At 48.7% G+C, this 22074-nt stretch overlaps 1 protein-coding gene across 1 annotated transcript in view; it reads right to left on the reverse strand.

The window, feature by feature from the left end:
• The window catches only part of LOC143962435 (uncharacterized), a gene marked incomplete at its 3' end in the record, with an annotated part of 43062 nt that extends 37621 nt beyond the window's left edge, over positions 1-5441 (reverse strand). The window contains 1 exon segment of the mRNA XM_077471710.1: positions 4712-5441. Coding sequence (XP_077327836.1) covers positions 4712-5441 — 730 coding nt within the window.
• Between the last annotated feature and the right edge of the window lie 16633 nt (positions 5442-22074).

The following is a 22074-nucleotide window of genomic DNA, read 5'->3' on the forward strand; positions in this document are numbered from 1 at the left end:
CAATGGCCTCCACACTCACCAGATCTCATCCAATGGCCTCCACACTCACCAGATCTCATCCAATGGCCTCCACACTCACCAGATCTCATCCAATGGCCTCCACACTCACCAGATCTCATCCAATGGCCTCCACACTCACCAGATCTCATCCAATGGCCTCCACACTCACCAGATCTCATCCAATGGCCTCCACATTCACCAGATCTCATCCAATGGCCTCCACATTCACCAGATCTCATCCAATGGCCTCCACATTCACCAGATCTCATGCAATAATAGAGCACCTTTGGGATGTGGTGGAATGAATGTGTGATGCGATCATGTCACTATGGAGCAAAATCTCTGAGGAACGTTTCCAACACCTTGTTGAACCTTTGCCACCAAGAATGAAGGCAAAAGGGGGTCCAACCACGCTACTAGCAAGGTGTACCTAATAAAGTGTCCGGTGAGTGAATATCTTCTCTACATCCATCGACACAGGCAGGCTGCTCTCGTTCAGCCCAGATGTCGGATGTTTTACAGACACTTCTCTTTTTGTCTCATAATATTGACATAACGTTCTTCCCGTGTTTGTCTAGTGACTATAATGTCCCATCCTGGACAGTTTTAGTGACACAGCCGGCTGGGAATATATAAACAGAGAATGAATAGGATTTCACACCCGTGCCCTGGCAACACGGAGTCACATGACCAAGATCTGCACTCGAATGATGAATCTACACCGACCGGACACTTTATTAAGTCCACTTTCCTAGGACCGGGTTGGACCACCTTTGGCCTTCATTCTTGGTGGCATAGATACAACAAGGTGTTGGAAACTTTCCTCAGACATTTTGGCATAATGTAGCTGCTTCTGATTTGTCAGCTGCACATCCATGATGGGAATCTCTGGTTCCACCACATCCCAAAGGTGCTCTATTGGATGATATCTGGTGAGTGTGGAGGCCATTGGATGAGGTCTGGTGAGTGTGGAGGCCATTGGATGAGATCTGGTGAGTGTGGAGGCCATTGGATGAGATCTGGTGAGTGTGGAGGCCATTGGATGAGATCTGGTGAGTGTGGAGGCCATTGGATGAGATCTGGTGAGTGTGGAGGCCATTGGATGAGATCTGGTGAGTGTGGAGGCCATTGGATGAGATCTGGTGAGTGTGGAGGCCATTGGATGAGATCTGGTGAGTGTGGAGGCCATTGGATGAGATCTGGTGAGTGTGGAGGCCATTGGAGTACAGTGACCTCATTGTCCAGTAGTGAGATGATCGGAGCTTTGTGACACGGTGCATTATCCTGCTGGAAGGAGCCATCAGAAGATGGGTACAATGTAGTCATAAAAGGATGGACATGGTCAGCAACAATACTCAGGTAGTCCAAGGTGTATAAACGATGCTCAGTTGGTACTAAGGGGCCCAAAGTGTGCCAAGAAAATATCCCCCACACCATTACACCACCTCCACCAGCCTGAACCGGTGATACAAGGCAGGATGGATCCATGCTTTCATGTTTACTCCCAAAATTCTGACCTCACCATTTGAATTCCGCAGCTGAAATCGCGACTCGTGAGATCAGGCAACATTTTTTCCCCCAATCTTCTATTGTCCAATTTTGGTGATCTGTGCGAATTGTAGCCTCAGTTTCCTGTTCTTAGCTGACAGGAGTGCCACCCGGGGAGGTCTTCTGCTGCTGTAGCCCATCGGCTTCAAGGTTGGATGTGTTGTGCATTCAGAGAAGTATTCTGCATACCTTGGGTGGGTAACGAGTGGTTATTTGAGTTACTGTTGCCTTTCTAATCATTTAGAACCAGTCTGTCCATTCTCCTCTGACCTCAACAAGGCATTTTCCTCCACACAACTGCCGCTCACTGGATATTTTCCTCCCCCCCCCCCACCACCATTCTCTGTAAGCCTGAGAGATGGTTGTGTGTGAAAATCCCAGAAATACTCCGACCAGCCTGTCTGCCACCAGCAACCATGCCGCGTTCAAAGTCACTTCGAGTTCCTGTATCTAATAAAGTGAACAGTGATTGCATATATATATATATATATATATATATATATATATATATATATATATATATATATATATATATATATATATATATATATATATATATATATATATATATATATATATATATATATATATATATATATATATATATATATATTCCTAATTTTATTATTAATAATAAATTTATAAACACAAGTTCAATTTAATGCAAAATAAAAACCTCAAAAACAAAAGGTTTCCTGGGATGTTGCATTAATTTACGGACGCAATGCCAAATAACCGGCTGTTATGAATAAGACCCCCCCATTGGCTGGTCATTGCAGCTCTTCTCAGCGATGACATCGTTGCCCTGCAGGCCGATGACATCACACCACCCATGCCCTGCAATCAGAGGTTGCACAGAGCGCGATGCAGTAGTAGACGACGGGGGCCGGATGTGGTCGGCTGTCGGTTTACTTCTGCAAAAAAAAAAAAAAATGTGATCTTAGCAGCTGCTGGGGGATGGGAAGGAGGCATGACAGGGACTCCCAAAAGGCTGATGACAACCAGAGCCGCCAGCTGTGAGCACAAGACATGTATCACCCCGCTGATTACACACTATAAATACCTCCCGACCATTATAGAGGAGAGCGAGCCCATCTTCCCTGACCCAACATGCATTCCTCCTCCCACCATATCTACCATGTACAGAGGAGAGAGCCGCCGTACCTTCCATGCACAGAGGAGAGAGCCACCACACCTTCCATGTACAGAGGAGAGAGCCGCCGTACCTTCCATGCACAGAGGAGAGAGCCACCATACCCTTCCATGTACAGAGGAGAGAGCCGCCGTACCTTCCATGCACAGAGGAGAGAGCCACCATACCCTTCCATGTACAGAGGAGAGAGCCGCCGTACCTTCCATGCACAGAGGAGAGAGCCACCATACCCTTCCATGTACAGAGGAGAGAGCCGCCGTACCTTCCATGCACAGAGGAGAGAGCCACCATACCCTTCCATGTACAGAGGAGAGAGCCGCCGTACCTTCCATGCACAGAGGAGAGAGCCACCATACCCTTCCATGTACAGAGGAGAGAGCCGCCGTACCTTCCATGCACAGAGGAGAGAGCCGCCGTACCTTCCATGCACAGAGGAGAGAGCCGCCGTACCTTCCATGCACAGAGGAGAGAGCCGCCGTACCTTCCATGCACAGAGGAGAGAGCCGCCGTACCTTCCATGCACAGAGGAGAGAGCCGCCGTACCTTCCATGCACAGAGGAGAGAGCCGCCGTACCTTCCATGCACAGAGGAGAGAGCCGCCGTACCTTCCATGCACAGAGGAGAGAGCCGCCGTACCTTCCATGCACAGGAGGAGAGAGCCGACATACCTTCCATGCACAGGAGGAGAGAGCCGCCGTACCTTCCATGCACAGAGGAGAGAACCACCGTACCTTCCATGTACAGAGGAGAGAGCCACCATACCCTTCCATGTACAGAGGAGAGAGCCGCCGTACCTTCCATGCACAGAGGAGAGAGCCGACATACCTTCCATGCACAGAGGAGAGAGCCGACATACCTTCCATGCACAGAGGAGAGAGCCGACATACCTTCCATGTACAGAGGAGAGAGCCGCCGTACCTTCCATGTACAGAGGAGAGAGCCACCATACCCTTCCATGTACAGAGGAGAGAGCCGCCGTACCTTCCATGTACAGAGGAGAGAGCCGCCGTACCTTCCATGCACAGAGGAGAGAGCCGACGTACCTTCCATGCACAAAGGAGAGAGCCGCCGTACCTTCCATGTACAGAGGAGAGAGCCGCCGTACCTTCCATGTACAGAGGAGAGAGCCGCCGTACCTTCCATGTACAGAGGAGAGAGCCGCCGTACCTTCCATGTACAGAGGAGAGAGCCGCCGTACCTTCCATGTACAGAGGAGAGAGCCGCCGTACCTTCCATGTACAGAGGAGAGAGCCGCCGTACCTTCCATGTACAGAGGACAGAGCCACTATACCCTTCCATGTACAGAGGAGAGAGCCACCATACCCTTCCATGTACAGAGGAGAGAGCCGCCGTACCTTCCATGTACAGAGGAGAGAGCCGCCGTACCTTCCATGTACAGAGGAGAGAGCCGCCATATCTTCCATGTACAGAGGACAGAGCCACCGTACCTTCCATGTACAGAGGACAGAGCCACCATACCCTTCCATGTACAGAGGAGAGAGCCGCCGTACCTTCCATGTACAGAGGAGAGAGCCACCGTACCTTCCATGTACAGAGGAGAGAGCCACCGTACCTTCCATGCACAGAGGACAGAGCCACCGTACCTTCCATGCACAGAGGACAGAGCCACCGTACCTTCCATGTACAGAGGAGAGAGTGTACAGAGGACAGAGCCGCCGTACCCTTCCATGTACAGAGGACAGAGCCACCGTACCTTCCATGTACAGAGGACAGAGCCACCGTACCTTCCATGTACAGAGGACAGAGCCACCGTACCTTCCATGTACAGAGGAGAGAGCCACCGTACCTTCCATGTACAGAGGAGAGAGCCACCGTACCTTCCATGCACAGAGGACAGAGCCACCGTACCTTCCATGTACAGAGGAGAGAGCCACCGTACCTTCCATGCACAGAGGACAGAGCCACCCTACCTTCCATGTACAGAGGAGAGAGTGTACAGAGGACAGAGCCGCCGTACCCTTCCATGTACAGAGGACAGAGCCACCGTACCTTCCATGTACAGAGCCACCGTACCTTCCATGTACAGAGGACAGAGCCACCGTAGCTTCCATGTACAGAGGACAGAGCCACCGTAGCTTCCATGTACAGAGGACAGAGCCACCGTAGCTTCCATGTACAGAGGACAGAGCCACCGTAGCTTCCATGTACAGAGGACAGAGCCACCGTAGCTTCCATGTACAGAGGACAGAGCCACCGTAGCTTCCATGTACAGAGGACAGAGCCACCGTAGCTTCCATGTACAGAGGACAGAGCCACCGTAGCTTCCATGTACAGAGGACAGAGCCACCGTAGCTTCCATGTACAGAGGAGAGAGCCACCGTACCTTCCATGTACAGAGGAGAGAGCCACCGTACCTTCCATGCACAGAGGACAGAGCCACCGTACCTTCCATGTACAGAGGAGAGAGTGTACAGAGGACAGAGCCGCCGTACCCTTCCATGTACAGAGGACAGAGCCACCGTACCTTCCATGTACAGAGGACAGAGCCACCGTACCTTCCATGTACAGAGGACAGAGCCACCGTACCTTCCATGTACAGAGGACAGAGCCACCGTACCTTCCATGTACAGAGGACAGAGCCACCGTACCTTCCATGTACAGAGGACAGAGCCACCGTAGCTTCCATGTACAGAGGACAGAGCCACCGTAGCTTCCATGTACAGAGGACAGAGCCACCGTAGCTTCCATGTACAGAGGACAGAGCCACCGTAGCTTCCATGTACAGAGGAGAGAGCCACCGTACCTTCCATGTACAGAGGACAGAGCCACCGTACCTTCCATGTACAGAGGACAGAGCCACCGTACCTTCCATGTACAGAGGACAGAGCCACCGTACCTTCCATGTACAGAGGACAGAGCCACCATACCTTCCATGTACTAACATGACAGGGGGGGAGGGGGGGGGGAAGAGAGTCTGCCCTGTTCCAGTATATACCCATCATCCATTACTATATGGACCACTGACAGGTAAAGTGAATAATATTGATTATCTCGTGACAATGTCACCTGACGGTGGGTGGGATACATTAGGCAGCAAGTGAACATGTTGTCCCTGAAGTTGTTGAATTGAAAGCAAAAATGGAAAAGAGTAAGGATCTGAGTTGGTGCCGCCGGGAGAACTGTGACCGATCGCTGTTGCCACTGGGAGGAACTGCACCCCCATCACCGGGAGGAACTGCGCCCCCCCCCCCCCCCCCCATCACTGGTGCCGCCGGAACTGTGCCCATTGCTGGCGCCACCGAAAGGAACTAAGCTGCATCATTGGTGTCAGTGGAGAGAATATTGCTCCAAGGGCTTGATTAATGCAAGCAAAAGGCAGCAGTTGGGGGACCACTGGTCTCTAGACAAATGGTTCAGATGTTGAGAACTCCTCTAAAACTGCAGCTCTTGTGGGATGCTCCGGGTCTGCAGTGGTCAGGACCAACCAAAAGTGGTCCAAGCAAGGAATGCCGGGGAATCAAATCGACAGTTATCGATGGCCAAGGCTCACTGATGCACATGGAAAGGGAAGGCTGGGCTGTGTAGTCTTATCCAATAGAAGATATACTGGAACTCAGATTGCTGGAAAAGTGAATGTTCTGATAGAAAGGTGTCAGAACACACAGAGCATCGCAGTTTGTTGTGAATGGGGCTGCATAGCTGCAGACTAGTCAGGGTGCCCATGCTGGCCAAAAGCGCCTACAATGGGAAAGTGAGCCTCAGGCCGCGTACACACGGGCGGACTGTTCGCCCAACTTTGTCCGTCCAACAGTTTCGGCGGACAGTCCGCTCAAACTTAGCATGGACGGACATGCCCACACACGACGAACGAACAGTTTGCTGAAACCGTGCGCGATGACGTTTCGACACGTACGACGGATCGAAAATTTCGACGTCCAATACACTGCAATGCAACTTTCCGACGTGTAAATCCTTTCTGAGCATGCGCGGAACTTAGTTTGTCGAACAAGCCTACACACGGGCGGACTGTTCGCTCAAACATGGTTTCAGCGGACAGTTTTTCGGAATTTCCGAAAAACCTTGTTCGTCCAACTGTCCGCTGAAACTGTCCGCTGAAGCCCCACACACGAGCGGACTGTCCGCCCAAACACTGTTCAGCGGACAAGGTTGGGCGAACAGTCCGCCCGTGTGTACGCGGCCTCAGAACTGGACCACGGAGCAATGCAAGAAGGTGGCCTGATATGATGAATCACATTTTCAGTTTGATGCTTTGAGCAATGTTCTAATGGGAAACCTTGGGTCCTGCCATCTTTTGACAAGTACCACCTACCTGAAAAACATTGCTGGGGTCCAAGTACACCCCTTCATGGAAACGGTATTCCCCCATGGCAGTGGTCTCTTTCAGCTGGATAATGCAATCTGCCACACTGCAAAAATGGTTTGTGGAACACAACAACGAGTCTGAGTTGTTGACTTGACCTCCAAATTCTCCAGATCTCAATCAAATTAAGTATCTGTGGGATGTGCTGGAAAGACAAGTCCGATCCATGGGAGGACCCATTCATGGAGGATCCACCTTTCAACTTGCATTACTTATAGGGGTCCCCAACCCTAGGGGCAGTGTCTGTTGGGAGCGAGATGGGCAGCGGGAAGGAGGTTGGCAGCAGGCAGAGCAAGCTGCCACAACCTGAACTGCCATACTCTGACCACCAGAGGGCGCCAGCTCCCCTAGACCTGGCACCATTTCTCCCTTCCCTCTCAGTGGTCATGAAGGAGAAGGGCAGGGAGGAAAGTTGGGCCAGGGACAGGTTCTAATAGCACTAGTGAGACCCAGGCTGGCCCCCAATCCAGCCTACTGCTTAACACATTCCTGAGTATCTGTGGGATGTGCGGAAAAGACAAGTCCTATCCATGGAGAAGGACCCATCTATGGGAGGACCCAACTTTCAACTTGCGTTACTTAAAGTAGGGGTCCCCAACCCCCGGGCCGCGGACCAGTGCCTGCTGGGAGCCGGGCAGCAGGAGAGGGGTTGGCAGCAGGCAGAGCAAGCCGGCACAACCTGCACTGCCAGACTGACCCCTAGAAGGCGCCCGCTCCCCTACACCTAGCACCATTTCTCCCTTCTCTCTCTGTGGTCATGAAGGGGAAGGGCAGGGAGGAGAGTCGGGTCAGGGACAGGATCTAAAAGCACCGGTGATCCAGCCTACTGCTATAAATTGTAATTCATTCTTGGGTATCTGTGGCATGTGCTGGAAAGAGAAGTCCTATCCATGGGAGGACCAACCTTTCAACTTGCATTACTTAAAGTATGTGGTTCCCAACCCCCGGGCCACAGACCAGTACTGCCGTAACACATTCCTCCACCCGAGGTAACAGGCTGATGGGTTTACTTCCTCTTTCATTCCCTGCAAAGGTAAAGCATAATGGACTACTATGCATTGCATAGTAGTCCATTATGTGTCACTTACCTGACACAGGAGCCAGCGAAGTCACCGCTGTCCCCTGTAGTTCCGAGCGTCCATCTTCTTGGTGGGTCTCGCTGCTCCGGCGCTGTGATTCGCCGGAGCAGCGATGACGTCACTCCTGCGCATGTGCACGGGAGCCGACACTAGCGGCATATCGCCGCGATCTGCGGCCTGCCGGCGCTGTCTACGGCGCATGCGCCTTAGACAGCGGTGGCTGTCTTCGGGTAAATAGCTCCTAAACCGTATAGGTGATATTTCTTGGACCTACAGGTAAGCCTTAATCTAGGCTTACCTGTAGGTCAAAGTGGTTTGTAAGGGTTTACAACAACTTTAAACCTGAACACATATTAATTACAGAGGTGGTAGGATTAGGGTGGTAATTAAACACATTTGGTGCTTTATCTGCATTAAATTAGCCTCAGAACCTGTGCAATTCATATGTGTTTGAGTTAAAAGGGATAAGGTAGCAACCCTACCACCAACCACCCCCCTTCATCCCCTGGTCCATAGAGGGGTTGGTTTACTACAGAGTGGTCGGTCCCTGGTGCTGGGGAGGTTGGGTACCACTGACGGCTACTGATGGTTGGGGCCAGATACAACAGCACACTGGCAGAGGTCTAGCGGAGTCCATGCCTCAATGGGTCAGAGCTGTTTTAGAGGCAAAAGGGGGAACCTACTCAACATTAGATGGGTGTTCATACAATTATGGCTGATCGGGGAATAGTAAATATTACGTTTTAGAATAAATCACACAAGAAAACCCAAAGACAACGTAAGCCATTCATTAGTCCAACTCCACAGATCTCAAAATTGAATGCACAGCAGCCACCATCCAACCACCACCATTGTGTCCGCATGGAACACTTCATATAAAACAATCACTATCATTGTTTTCCCATCAACAAATATAACTGATGACACAGACAGAGGACGTTAAATAATTGCCGCCAAAAGCCACGCCAAGATGACTGTGCTGAATGCAAATGATTGGAGCACACCTCATGTTCGGAGCGTCCGATTCCCCCGTGAGCCGGCAGGCAGCGGCACTCCATGGTGTAGTCCAGGTTGAGTCAGCCAAGGAGGACAAGAAGAGAAAAGCACACGGTCGGCTCCATAGAGGCCTCTGCCAAACTCTCACACTAATTGCACATTATCAGCCTGCAGAACTTCCGCAGTTCACACACACTTCAATCGAGGATTTCCTCAACAACCCTGGGACATTATCCGTGGTGTGACCCCCCCCACACACACACACAACCAGGACTCCCAAACCTCCCTCTGCTGGGGGCTTTAACGACTTCCTGTCACAGGAGAACTACGAGGGATGACAACTGCAAGAGAAAAGCAACATTTTCCAGTCCCACTCCAGCAATGAAAAGCTTCTGATAAAGAATGTTATAATACAGAGAGAGCTTAAAGGGGACCTTCACCCCCCCAATGAACGTTTCAGTCTATCCCCCCCACCCATTGATGCTTTGCTTCTGCTGAAATCATTTACCTACAAGCCCCGCAGATCCAGCGTTGTCCTCTTCTTTGGCACTCATCTCCTGCACCAGGTCCCATCTCCTCTTCCTTATGTTATCGGGAGCCGGTTGTCTCTCCCTGGATCTTGCGGGCGGCTCCCCTAAGTGATGCGGCATCAGATAGCCACACATTGCATTGGGTATCCTACATGGCACCAGTGAGAGCTGCCGTTAGAAATCACAGGCCCCCCCCCCATACAGCCTACCTGACAGGACCACCCCCACCCCAGCCGAAAGTGACTGAGGACATAGATTTATCAGTCCCTTTCTCTGCAGCACAGATGATAGAATAGGATACGCTCTGAGGCTTCCTGCTCATTCACAAACCTAAAGCATAGTAAAATGCAGTGTGCTTCAAAGATGAATGGACACAGGAGTGATTGGTATAAATCGCTCACTTTTATTCAGGAAAAGAAAAGGCCAGCAAATGACATAATTACTGGCCCCTTCCCCCCCACTCTCTATCCTGAAACATCCGCCTGTGTGCCCACAGCAGCTTCTGGCAGAAGCGCTGCAGGGGAAAAGGGGCTCCCGGACAGCAGATGAGAGGGGCACATGTGCTACAATCACTCCCCCTGCAGTGCAGCCGGAGGGAGAAAGAGGAGAAGCTGGCAGCGCTGCATAGGGAAGTAGAAGGTAGAAGAGGATCAGTCTGCAAAAAGACAGTACAGCCGGCCCTCCTGCTCAGCAGGTGATCGCCACCCCCCCTCCCCCTTTTGAACTGAAGGGGCCCGGACCCAGTACAGGAGGGCTGGCTGTACTGCCTTATCAGCGGCCCTGGCACCGGATGTCACAAATGGCACCGGATCCTTGTTTACATATAGTTTTTTTAACGCAGAACTTCACCCAAAAGGGAAAGTTCTGCTTGATTGCTTTTGAGAGGTACCGGGCTTCCACTTCCAGGTCAGATCTCCAGAACTTACATCAGGTGGCCCCGACCCATGCCAATATAAGTCATTGCACGCGGAGGACCCAGCATTACATTAGAAGATTGTTGACTCGACGCAGAGGGAGGAGACCCAGCAAAAGAGCAGAAGATAGCGGGGAGAGAAGAGAAGACCCGAAGGAGGGGAGAAGACCCAGCGAAGGAGGGGAGAAGACCCAGCAAAAGAGCAGAAGATAGCAGGGAGAGAAGAGAAGACCCGAAGGAGGGGAGAAGACCCAGCAAAAGAGCAGAAGATAGCGGGGAGAGAAGAGAAGACCCGAAGGAGGGGAGAAGACCCAGCAAAAGAGCAGAAGATAGCGGGGGAGAGAAGAGAAGACCCGAAGGAGGGGAGAAGACCCAGCGAAGGAGGGGAGAAGACCCAGCAAAAGAGCAGAAGATAGCGGGGAGAGAAGAGAAGACCCGAAGGAGGGGAGAAGACCCAGCGAAGGAGGGGAGAAGACCCAGCGAAGGAGGGGAGAAGACCCAGCAAAAGAGCAGAAGATAGCGGGGAGAGAAGAGAAGACCCGAAGGAGGGGAGAAGACCCAGCGAAGGAGGGGAGAAGACCCAGCAAAAGAGCAGAAGATAGCGGGGAGAGAAGAGAAGACCCGAAGAGGGGAGAAGACCCAGCAAAAGAGCAGAAGATAGGAGAAGAGCCGGAGCGGCTTTAATAAAAATAAAAACTTGAAAAGCCTGTGTAGTGTGTTTATTTTTAAAGCTTTTTATTTAGGTGAATGGGTAGGGGTACAATGTACTTATTCACCTAGGGTGGTGGGCCGTGATCTGGGGGGACCCCTTTTTAAATGGGGCTTGCAGATCACGATAAGTCCCCACCCACAGACCCCCACAACCACCAGGCAAGGGTTGTTGGGAAGAGGCCCTTGTCCTCATCAACATGGCAACAAGGTGCTTTGGGGTGGGGGGGGGCACAGGGCCCCCCTCCACCCCAAAGCACCCCCCCCCCCCACAGGGCATGTGGCCTAGTATGGTCTAGGAGGGGGGGGGGGTGGTGCGCTCGCTCGCCCCTCCTCCCTTTTTGCCTGACCTGCATGCTCGGATAATGGTCTAGGGGGGGAACCTCATGCAAAATTTTGTTGGGGTTCCCCTTCAAGATTCTCAGCACACAAGTCACATGCAAATGAGATCACCTTGATCCGACTTCTGGGGAGACTTCTATCCAAATCAATGGGCTCCCATAGGGGGAACCACTGATTTTGAACAGAGACAGAGAAACGCGGGTGCATAACGCTGTGTATACAGAGTTAAATCCCGTTTAACACCTTTTACCAGCGTCTGGCGTTTTTAGAGCTCTAGCTCTGGAGCCTCAGAAGGCACTGGTCCTGGTTTTTTTTATTATTTTTTATTTTTTGGGAGCTTAAAAACGCCTATGCCACTTACAGCTCAAAAACAACATGGTGGGCACGAGGCCATAGGCTAACATGGAGAGGCGTTTTTAAGCTGCAAAAAAAGAAGAAAAAAAAAAAAAAACACTCAAAAAAGTGGCTGTAAAAACATCTGTGGGCCTAACCCAACGCTCAGGTTGGGTTCATACTTTACACAATGCGAATTCCAGAGCAACTCGCTTGCGGCTTTAATCGAATATCAATGCAAATTTACTCAAAGAAGCAATTCCCGTACAACTTTAACTCCGGGCCTTTTTCTGCTACTTTTTGTTTACGTAAAGATCTGCATTTTTTTTAAAGAAAATTTAAGAAAACGTATAATCCCCAAAATATTATGAACCTCCAGGGGTTTTGGAACTACAGTACATTTCCCATGATGCTCAACTACACTGCAGAGTGCATGAGCATCATGGGAAATGTAGTTCCAGAACATCTGGGGTGCCAAGGTTCGCCATCACTGCCATGGAGAATAAAATGGCGACCGCTGCAATTTTTATGACACATGGTATTTGCGCAGCTTTTTTTTTTTTTTTTTTTAAGCGCAATTGTTTTGGAAATAATAAACTTTCATGAATTCTAAGTCAATAAACACAAAAGATATACAAAAGTCTGCACACCCCTGTTAAAATGTCAGGTTCCTGTGATGTAAAAAAACAAAAAAATAAATAAAAAACACACAAGACAAAAAAAACACCCAAGCAAAGATAAATCATTTCAGAGCTTTTTCCACCTTTAATGTGACCTATAAACTGTACAACTCAGTTGAAAAACAAAACTGAAATCTCCATTAGGGGGAGGGGGGTAAAAATAAAATAATGTGGTTGCACAAGTGTGCACACCCTCTTATAACTGGGGATGTCGCTTTGTTCAGAAGAAATAACATTCAAACGCATGTTAAATAGGAGTCAGTATGCCCCTGCCATCATTTAAAGTGTCTCTGATTAACCCCAATAAAAGTTCAGCTGTTCTAGTAGGTCTTTCCTGACATTTTCTTAGTCATATAGTACAGCAAAGCCACGGTCCTCAGAGAGCTTCCAAAGCATCAGAGGGATCTCATAGTTAAAAGGTATCAGTCAGGAGAAGGTACAAAAGAATTTCCATGGTATTAGATATACCATGGAACACAGTGAAGACAGTAGTCATCAAGTGGAGAAAATCTGGCACCACAGTGACATCACCAAGAACAGGACGTCCCTCCAAGATTGATGAAAAGACGAGAAGAAAACTGGTCAGGGAGGCTGCCAAGAGGCCTACAGCAACATTAAAGGAGCCGCAGGAATATCTGGCAAGTACTGGCCGTGTGGTGACAACAATCTCCGTATTCTTCATATGTCTGGGCTATGGGGTAGAATGGCAACATGGGAGACTTTTATTACCAAGAAAAACATCCAAGCCTGGCTAAATTTTGCCAAAAACACATCTAAAGTCTCCCAAAAGCATGTGGGAAAATGTGTTCTGGTCTGATGAAACCAAAGTTGGACTTTTTGGGCATAATTTGGTGCAAAAAACAACACATCACCAAAAGAACACCATACCCACCGTGAAGCATGGTGGAACCGGGGCCTTAGTCAAGATAGAGGGAATTATGAACAGTTCCCAATACCAGTCAATAGTGGGACATAAACTTCAGGCTTCTGCTAGAAAGCTGAATATGAAGAGGAACTTTGTCTTTCAGCATGACGACGACCCAAATCATACATCAGGAGCAACAAAGGAACGGCTTCACCAGAAGAAGATTCAAGTTTCGGAATGGCCTAGCCAGAGCCCAGAGCTGAATCCCATTGAAAATCTGTGGGGTGATCTGAAGAAGGCTGTGCACAGGAGATGCCCTCATAATCTGACAGATTTGGAGTGTTTTTTGCAAAGAAGAGTGGGCAAATATTGCCAAGTCAGGGTGTACCATGCTGATAAGACTCATACCCAAAAAGACTGAGTGCTGGAATAAAATCAAAAAGGTGCTTCAGCAAAGTATAATGCCACATACACACGATCGGATTTTCCAACGGTAAACGTTTGATGGGAGCTTATTGTTGGAAATTTTCCATCGGAATTTCCAACACAAAATTTGAGATCTGGAGAAGAAAGCAGGGAAGAGAAGAAGAGAGGAAGGGAAGAAGGGGGGAAAAAAAAAACGAATGTGGTCACCATATAGAAGGATTCTTAAGCTACAATGAACTAGGATATCTGTATTTCCAAAGCCCCGTTGGATTTTCCGACGGAAAAATGTTCAATGGGAGCTTTTTGTTGGAAATTCCGACCGTGTGTGGGCTCCATCAGACATTTTCCACCAGAATTTCCATCACACAAACTTTGAGATCTGGATCCCAAGTTTTCCCCAACAACAAAATCCGTTGTTAGAAATTCCGACCGTGTGTACACAATTCCAGACACACAAAGTTCCACGCACGCTCGGAATCAAGCAGAAGAGCTGCACTCGCTATTGAACTTTTTCTCGGCTCGTTGTACGTCACCACATTCTTGACATTCGCAATTTCCGACCAACTTTGTGTGACCGTGTGTATGCAAGACAAGTTTGAGCCACCATCAATGTCCGATCGTGTGTACGCAGCATTAGGCTTACAGATAGAGGTCGGCCGATATTTGGCATTTTTTTTAATTAATCGGCATAGGCCGATTTTGCTGATAAAAAGGGCCGATTATATGTTCAGCAAGACTTACAAAAGACTTCTGTAATAGAAGTCAATATAAGTTGCCTGAAGTTAAAGTTGGTTGTAAACCCTTACAAACCACTTTGACCTACAAGTAAGCCTAGATTAAGGCTTACCTGTAGGTCCAAGAAATATCTCCTAAACCTATATGGTTTAGGAGATATTTACCTGAAGACAGCCACCGCTTTCTACGGTGCATGCGCCATAGACAGCGACGTGCAGGCACACTGGGCAAGCCGCAGCGATATGCCGCAAGTGCCGGCTCCCGTGCGCATGCGCGGGAGTGACGTGCCCGCTGCTCCGGCGAATAACAGCGCCGGAGCAGCGAGACCCACCAAGAAGATGGATGCTCGGAACTACAGGGGACAGCGGTGACATCGCTGGCTCCTGTGTCAGGTAAGTGACACATAATGGGCTACTATGCGATGAATAGTAGTCCATTATGCTTTACCTTTGCAGGGAGACAAAGATGAAGTAAACTCATCAGGGTTTACTTCATATTTAATCAGTGAAGGACTTTCCTCCTCTCTGGGCTGCCAAGAAAAGATCAAAGTGATACAATGTTTCTTCTTCAATGGACTGAACTCCCTGTTTAGAGTTCTCAGTTTAACCATTTAAAGACTAAGGCTCCGTTCACACAGGGGGCGACGCGAGGCGACACGACTTGCCGTGCCGCGACCTGACAAGTCGCCCCCGTTCTTAGAACGGTTCCGTAGTACAGAGGAGCGACTCGAGTCACTCCGACTTAGAAAAAAGGTTCCTGTACTACTTTTGGGCGACCTCGGGGCGACTTGCATTGACTTCTATACAGAAGCCATTTGCAAGTCGCCGCTGAGGTCGCGGCGAGGCAAGTCGTGTCGCCTCGCATCGCCCCCGTGTGAACTGAGCCTAAATCTTTTCTGACACTTGTTGCTTACAAGTAAAATCCTGTATTTTCTGCCAAAAAATCACTTAGAACCCCCAAAAATTATATATATAGGATTTTTTAGCAGAGACCCTAGGGAATAAAATAGCGGTTGTTGCAATATTTTATGTGACACGGTATTTGCGCAGAGGTCTTTCAAATGTAATTTTTTGGGGAAAAATACACAGATTAAAAAAATTAATAAATAAATCGGCCAAAAAAAATTAAAATAAATAAATAATAAAATAAAATAATCGGTATCATATAATCGGCCATCGCGATTTCTAAATATCGGTCGACCTCTACTTACAGACACCTGGTCTGGTTCACATCTATGCAGGCTGCAGATTCCAGGTGCATTTTGCATTTTTCAATACATGTTTTTGATCCATTGAAGTCTATGGAACCAAATACCTGATGAAAAAAAAAAAATCCCTGGCCCTTTCTATAAAATGTACAGACGTGAACTACAGTACATCCATAGGAAACCATGTTATATGGACTGCAGTGTGTTTCTGCAAAATTGAAAAATGCACTATTTCCACTATTGAGACCTGAAAGCCACGTAATTTATTTTTTTTTGCCACGATTTTGATGCGACTTGAAGCAATGCCTGTGTATTCTTGAGGTCTGTGGCCCTCCAGTCGCATCAAAGTCAGACCAAAGTAGTACAGGGACCACTTTGAAGTCACCGCGACTTGAAGTCGCACAGGTATGAACGGTACTCATTGGAAATCATGGGATGCGACTTTGCAGTCACACCATTGGCCATTCCGCATTAGAAAAACCACCAATCAAAAATAAGTGTTCTAGCCCCCCCCCCCCCCCCCCCCCCCCATGTGTACCCCCTGGTCCTTTTTGTGCACGGTGTGGTTGGGACGGAGGTGACGGTGGGATTGCTGTAGACATGGAGAAGCCACCATCCTGCAGCCTCCGGGATAAGCGCCCCCCCCCCCCTCCGGTGTACTCAGGGAGGACGGTGATCTGGGTTGCACACACGGCACTAGTCGGATAATTCCTGGCACATGTGTGCACAGATGGGGTGCATTCCTTTCCTATCATCAGGCTGTAATCTATACCAGGAACCCTCCACGTTATTACAGGACGTACCCCACCACTACATCACACAGCTGACGACCACCACCCCCCACCCCTCTCCCTGGAGGCGCCTCGCATCATTTTTTTTGCCTCCTGCACAGCTTTGAAGTGATAAAATCCATCTACAAGTACAGAAAAACAAAACAAAAAAACAAACAAAACAACACCTCTAGAAGAGGCCAGTCCACCAGCGATCGGATTCTTGTCTCCCAACTGGTGAGATCTGTGTACACTATGGAAAGGACACCATTTATAAACCTCACACATCAAATAACTGTCACTTATTCATAATTTAACAAAAAAAAAAAATAAGGGGGGGGGGGGATCTCTGACTTTCCTGGTCTCAGCTCTGCCAACTGTGGCCCCCAGGAACCCCCCATGGCAGGTGCCACCAAGTAGAGGAGAGAAAGCTCAGCAAACATCTATTTGCTGACCTCTTCCACCAAACAAGAAGGAAGGGGAGTTACATCACTTCCCAGTTCACTTTCCACATCCGCCCCAATCTGCAACACCCATTAGTTAGTTAAAAAAAAAAAAAAGAATATTGCACTTATAAAATAGAGGATTAGCACCGGTGGTAGCTCAAATGCACGTAACAAACACAAATGCCAACCCCCAGCTCAATGGTAAGATGGCCGTGAGATGACGTGACACCCAAAACTCCTATGCACGTTATGTCCATAAGCAAAGACTTCTTCAGTAAGTCCTCAGTAGTCTTCAGACTCCTACTGAAGAAGTCCTTGCCTATGGACGCAACGTGTAGAAGAGCCTTTTATGTTTGTCTGCATTTGTGTTTGATACATGCATTTGAGATACAAAATAGAGCACTGCTGCCAGTGGCCATGGGTGTTACATCTTCTCACGGCCATCTTATCATTTAGCCGAAGGTCGGAAGTCCTTGCCTATGGACGCAACGTGTATAAGAGCCTTTATGTTTGTCGGCATTTGTCTTTGATACGTGCATTTGACATACAAAATAGAGCACTGCCAAAAGTGGTTTCTCAAAAGCACATATCAAACACAAAACGCAGACAAACATAAAGGCTCCTATACACGTTATGTCCATAGGCAAGGACTTCTTCAATGGAAGTCTGAAGACTACTGAAGAAGTCCTTACCTATGGACGTAACGTGTATAGGAGCCTTGGGTGCCACATCTTCTCACGGCCATCTTAACATTGAGACAAGGGTCGGCATTTGTGTTTGATAAGTGCATTTGAGATACCACTGGTGGCAGTGCTATATTTTGTAAGTGCAATATTTCTTCTTTTATTCATTTATTAAACCTTTTAAAACAGTTTTTCTGTTTTTCCATTGGATGTTTTGTCTCCCTCCATTGAAGCTAATGGGTGTTGCAGATTGGGGCGGATGGGGAAAGTGAACTGGGAAGTGATGTAACGCACCTTCCTTCTGGGATCTTGATTGGTGGAAGAGGTCAGCTAATAGACGTTTGCAGAGCTTCCTCTACTTGGTGGCACCTGCCATGGGGGTTCTATTCTTCTTTTATTTATTAAACCTTTTAAAATGGAGAGCATTAGATCTTGTGTGCTTCTCATTATCTTCCCATATACATTGGGTGTTCCCGAAGACCCATGTACCCTTCTTATGAGAAAAAAGGAGTGAGGATCCACCAAGAGTCTGTCAGATACATTATTCCTGAGGGGAACACCGCTTACTTTGACCTTCTGGTAATACGGGGGTCATGGCTTGGAGGGAAGTGGTCAGTTTGTATGGTGGTGGAACACTACTATTATTTGGATCACAGAGGTGATTTCATATACTGACTAGACTTTACACTATTTGTGAATGATCATTTTGGATGCACACTTTAATAATTTGGTTTCGAAATTCCGTACAAGTCTTTTTTGTTGCGGTTCACTGGTCTCGATTTATTTTTACTATATATGCAAAACCTGACTAATGTGAACAAAAGCCCATCAACACAGGTCCTGTCCTCCTCCTAGCCTGCAGCTGACCTCCTCCAAATCAACGTTAAATACATCTCAATGGAAAACCAACGTTCTCCTGGCCTGCAATTGATCCCCTGATAGTCACAAGTTTGCCTTCTTCTGACTGACAAGTTGAAATGATCCAATTCAATGGTAATAGATCATTACAGAACTGGTCTCCTCCTGCCCTGCAGCTGACCTCCTGCTGGCCTTCTTCAAGTTTGTATTGCCATAGACTTCTGTGAAAAACCTGTCTAATGTGAACATAAGCCCATCATCACAGGTCCTGTCATCCTCCTGACCTGCAGCTGAACTCCATTTAATATCTGAAAGTACGATCAACCTTCTCCTGGCCTGCAGTTGACCTTTTCCTGGTCAACAGCAACATATCTCAAAGAATGGCCAACCTCCTCTTGACCTGCAGCTGACCTCCTCCAAGTCAATGTTAATATATCTCAAAGGGAGGCCAACATTTTCTTGGCCTGCAGGTGAATGTTAATATAGCTCAAAAGGAAGACCAACCCTCTTGACCTGCAGCTGACCTCCAAGTCAATGTTAATACATCTTAAAAGGAAAACCAACCTTCTCCTGGCCTGCAGTTGACCTCTTACAGTCCTGAGATTGATCTCTTCCTGGTCAACGTTAATACATCTCAAAGGAAAACCAACGTTCTCCTGGCCTGCAGTTTGCCTTCTTCTGGCTGGCAAGTTGAAATTCTCCAATTCAATGGCAATAGATCATTACAGAACTGGTCTCCTCCTGCCCTGCTGCTGACCTTCTGCAAGTGTCTATTGCCATAGACTTCTGTGCAAAACCTGTCTGATGTGAACAAAAGCCCATCAACACAGGTTCTGCAGGCCTGAGGTGGACCTTCTCCTGGTCAACTGCATTATATCTCAAAGAATGGCCAACCTCCTCTTGACCTGCAGCTGACCTCCTCCACATCAATGTTAATACATCTCAAAGGGAGGCCAACATTCTCTTGGCCTGCAGGTCAACGTTAATATAGCTCAAAAGGAAGACCAACCCTCTCTTGACCTGCAGCTGTCTCAATATTAATACATCTTAAAAAGGAAAACCAACCTTCTCCTGGCCTGAAGTGTACCTCCTCTTGGTCAACGTTAATATATCTCAAAAGGTGGACCAAACTCTTTGACCTGCATCTGACCTTCTCCAAGTCAACGATAATACATCTCAAAAGGGAAACCGACCTCCTCCTGACCTGCAGTTGACCTCCTCCAAGGCAATGTTAATACATCTCAAAAGGAGCACAAACCTCCTGGCCTGCAGTTGACCTCCTCCTCAACATTAATACAGCTCCTTCCCTTGGCCTAAAGTTGACCTTCTTCTGGCTTGCGGCTGACCTCCTCTAAGTCAATGTTAATACATCTTAAAAAAAAAAAAGAGAGCCAACCCCCTCACCTGCTTCATATGGGTTTTGTTTGCAATGATACAGACTTAAAATGCAAAACCCGTCCAACATACAGTAGGTCCTTATAAAGGCTAAAAACAGCTTTAGAAATGACTTTACCATGTAAGAGTATAAATGAGATTTCAGTGATTGGATTACATCTACAGAGCCGGGAACTGTGAGGGAAAGATTTCGTCTTTGGAGATCCTATGAGGTATAAGGATCCACTACACCGTCCTGGTTTTGGGGTAAGATTGTCGCAAGTCAATGTTAATACATCTCAAAGAAAAGGGATCTCAGACCGACACCCAACTCATTTCACAAGCCATTTTTCTGCATCTGACTTGCTTCCATGCCTTGGTGCCTACACAAACCTCCAATCATCAGATCCCAACAGGTCCTTCCATAAAAACACAGAGCAGCAGTCACCTCATCCCATCCTACAAAGTCCAATAAATGTTCTCCAACTTCACTGAGAGACCAAACCCAATGAGAGCCTCTGAGATGAGGATTGTGTACTCAGATAAGAGCGTGCACCCCATTACTGCACCCCATTCCATACCGCTCTCCGGGAGGTCACTGTAGTGGAACGTCCCTATATCTTCACTTCACGTCTAGCAAGGGCCCCTTGCTGGTATTACTTTTCAGCAGACGTCAGTCAGTTGGGGTTTAATGCTGGAGTCACCACTGTTTTGGGTGTCAGGGCTGGGGCCACCACTGTTTTGGGTGTCAGGCTGGGGCCACCACTGTTTTGGGTGTCAGGGCTGGGGCCACCACTGTTTTGGGTGTCAGGGGCTGGCGTCTGGGTCACTGTGTGTACCAGGCCAGTCAATGGTAGAGGGTCAAGGGGCTCTGAATCTCACCCACTCATGTCAGGTGGGTTGGGTGATGACCCCCATCCTCTCTCAGGTCTGGGGTCTCCATATCTCATCTGCTGGGGACAAGTCATAGCTCTTCTGGCTCTTAGCTATTGATCAATCAGTGGGGGGGGGGGGGTATGTGGTCAGTATTGGGGTCACACACTCCTACTGAGTCTAGAGTGGGGGTTACACATTGACAAGGGGTCAGGACTGGTGGGGGGGGGGGGGGGTCACACATTGACAAGGGGTCAGGACTGGTGGGGGGGTCACATATTGACATGGGGTCAGGACTGGTGGGGGGGGGGGGCCACACATTGACATGGTGTCAGGACTGGTGGGGGGGGGGGGCCACACATTGACAAGGGGTCAGGACTGGTGGAGGGGGGGTCACACATTGACAAGGGGTCAGGACTGGTGGAGGGGGGGGTCACACATTGACAAGGGGTCAGGACTGGTGGAGGGGGGGTCACACATTGACAAGGGGTCAGGACTGGGGGGGGTTACACATTGACAAGGGGTCAGGACTGGGGGGGGGGGGGTCACACATTGACAAGGGGTCAGGACTGGGGGGGTTACACATTGACATGGGGTCAGGACTGGGGGGGGTCACACATCGACATGGGGTCAGAACTGGGGGGGGGGGTCACACATCGACATGGGGTCAGGACTAGAGGTCGACCGATATGGGTTTTTCTCTGGCCGATGCCGATATTTAGAAATCATGGCGGCCGATAGCCGATATATGATGCCGATTTTTTGGGGCCGATATGTTAGGCCGATTTTATTTTATTTATTTATTTCCTTTTTTATTATTTTTTTTTTAACCCCCTTGATCTAACACACCTTTCCCACTGGGGCGTTTTTCAGGCGCTTTTGGGCTAAAAATAGCGCCTATAAAGTGCCTGTAAAATGGCTCCCCTGCAGTCTGTGTGAAAGACAGAGTGCTTTCACACGGAGGCGATGCGCTGGCAGGATCTTAAAAAAAAAGTCCTGCAAGCAGCACGTTTGGAGTGGTGTATACCGCTCCTCCACCACTCCTGCCCATTGATATGAATGGGCACCACTGCCGAAGCGCATGCAATGCGATTTGGCAGTGGTGCTTCACGGGGCGCATTTAACCTCTTCCTTGGCCGCTAGCTGGGTTATATGCGCCCCACTAGCAGCCAAATAGCACCGCTAAAATGATGGTAAAGAGCCGCTAAAACTT

Source organism: Lithobates pipiens, unplaced genomic scaffold, assembly GCF_037356315.1.
Source record: "Lithobates pipiens isolate NorthernLeopardFrog02 unplaced genomic scaffold, aLitPip1_a1.2 Scaffold_8, whole genome shotgun sequence".
In the NCBI taxonomy this organism is placed as follows: Eukaryota; Metazoa; Chordata; class Amphibia; order Anura; family Ranidae; genus Lithobates; species Lithobates pipiens.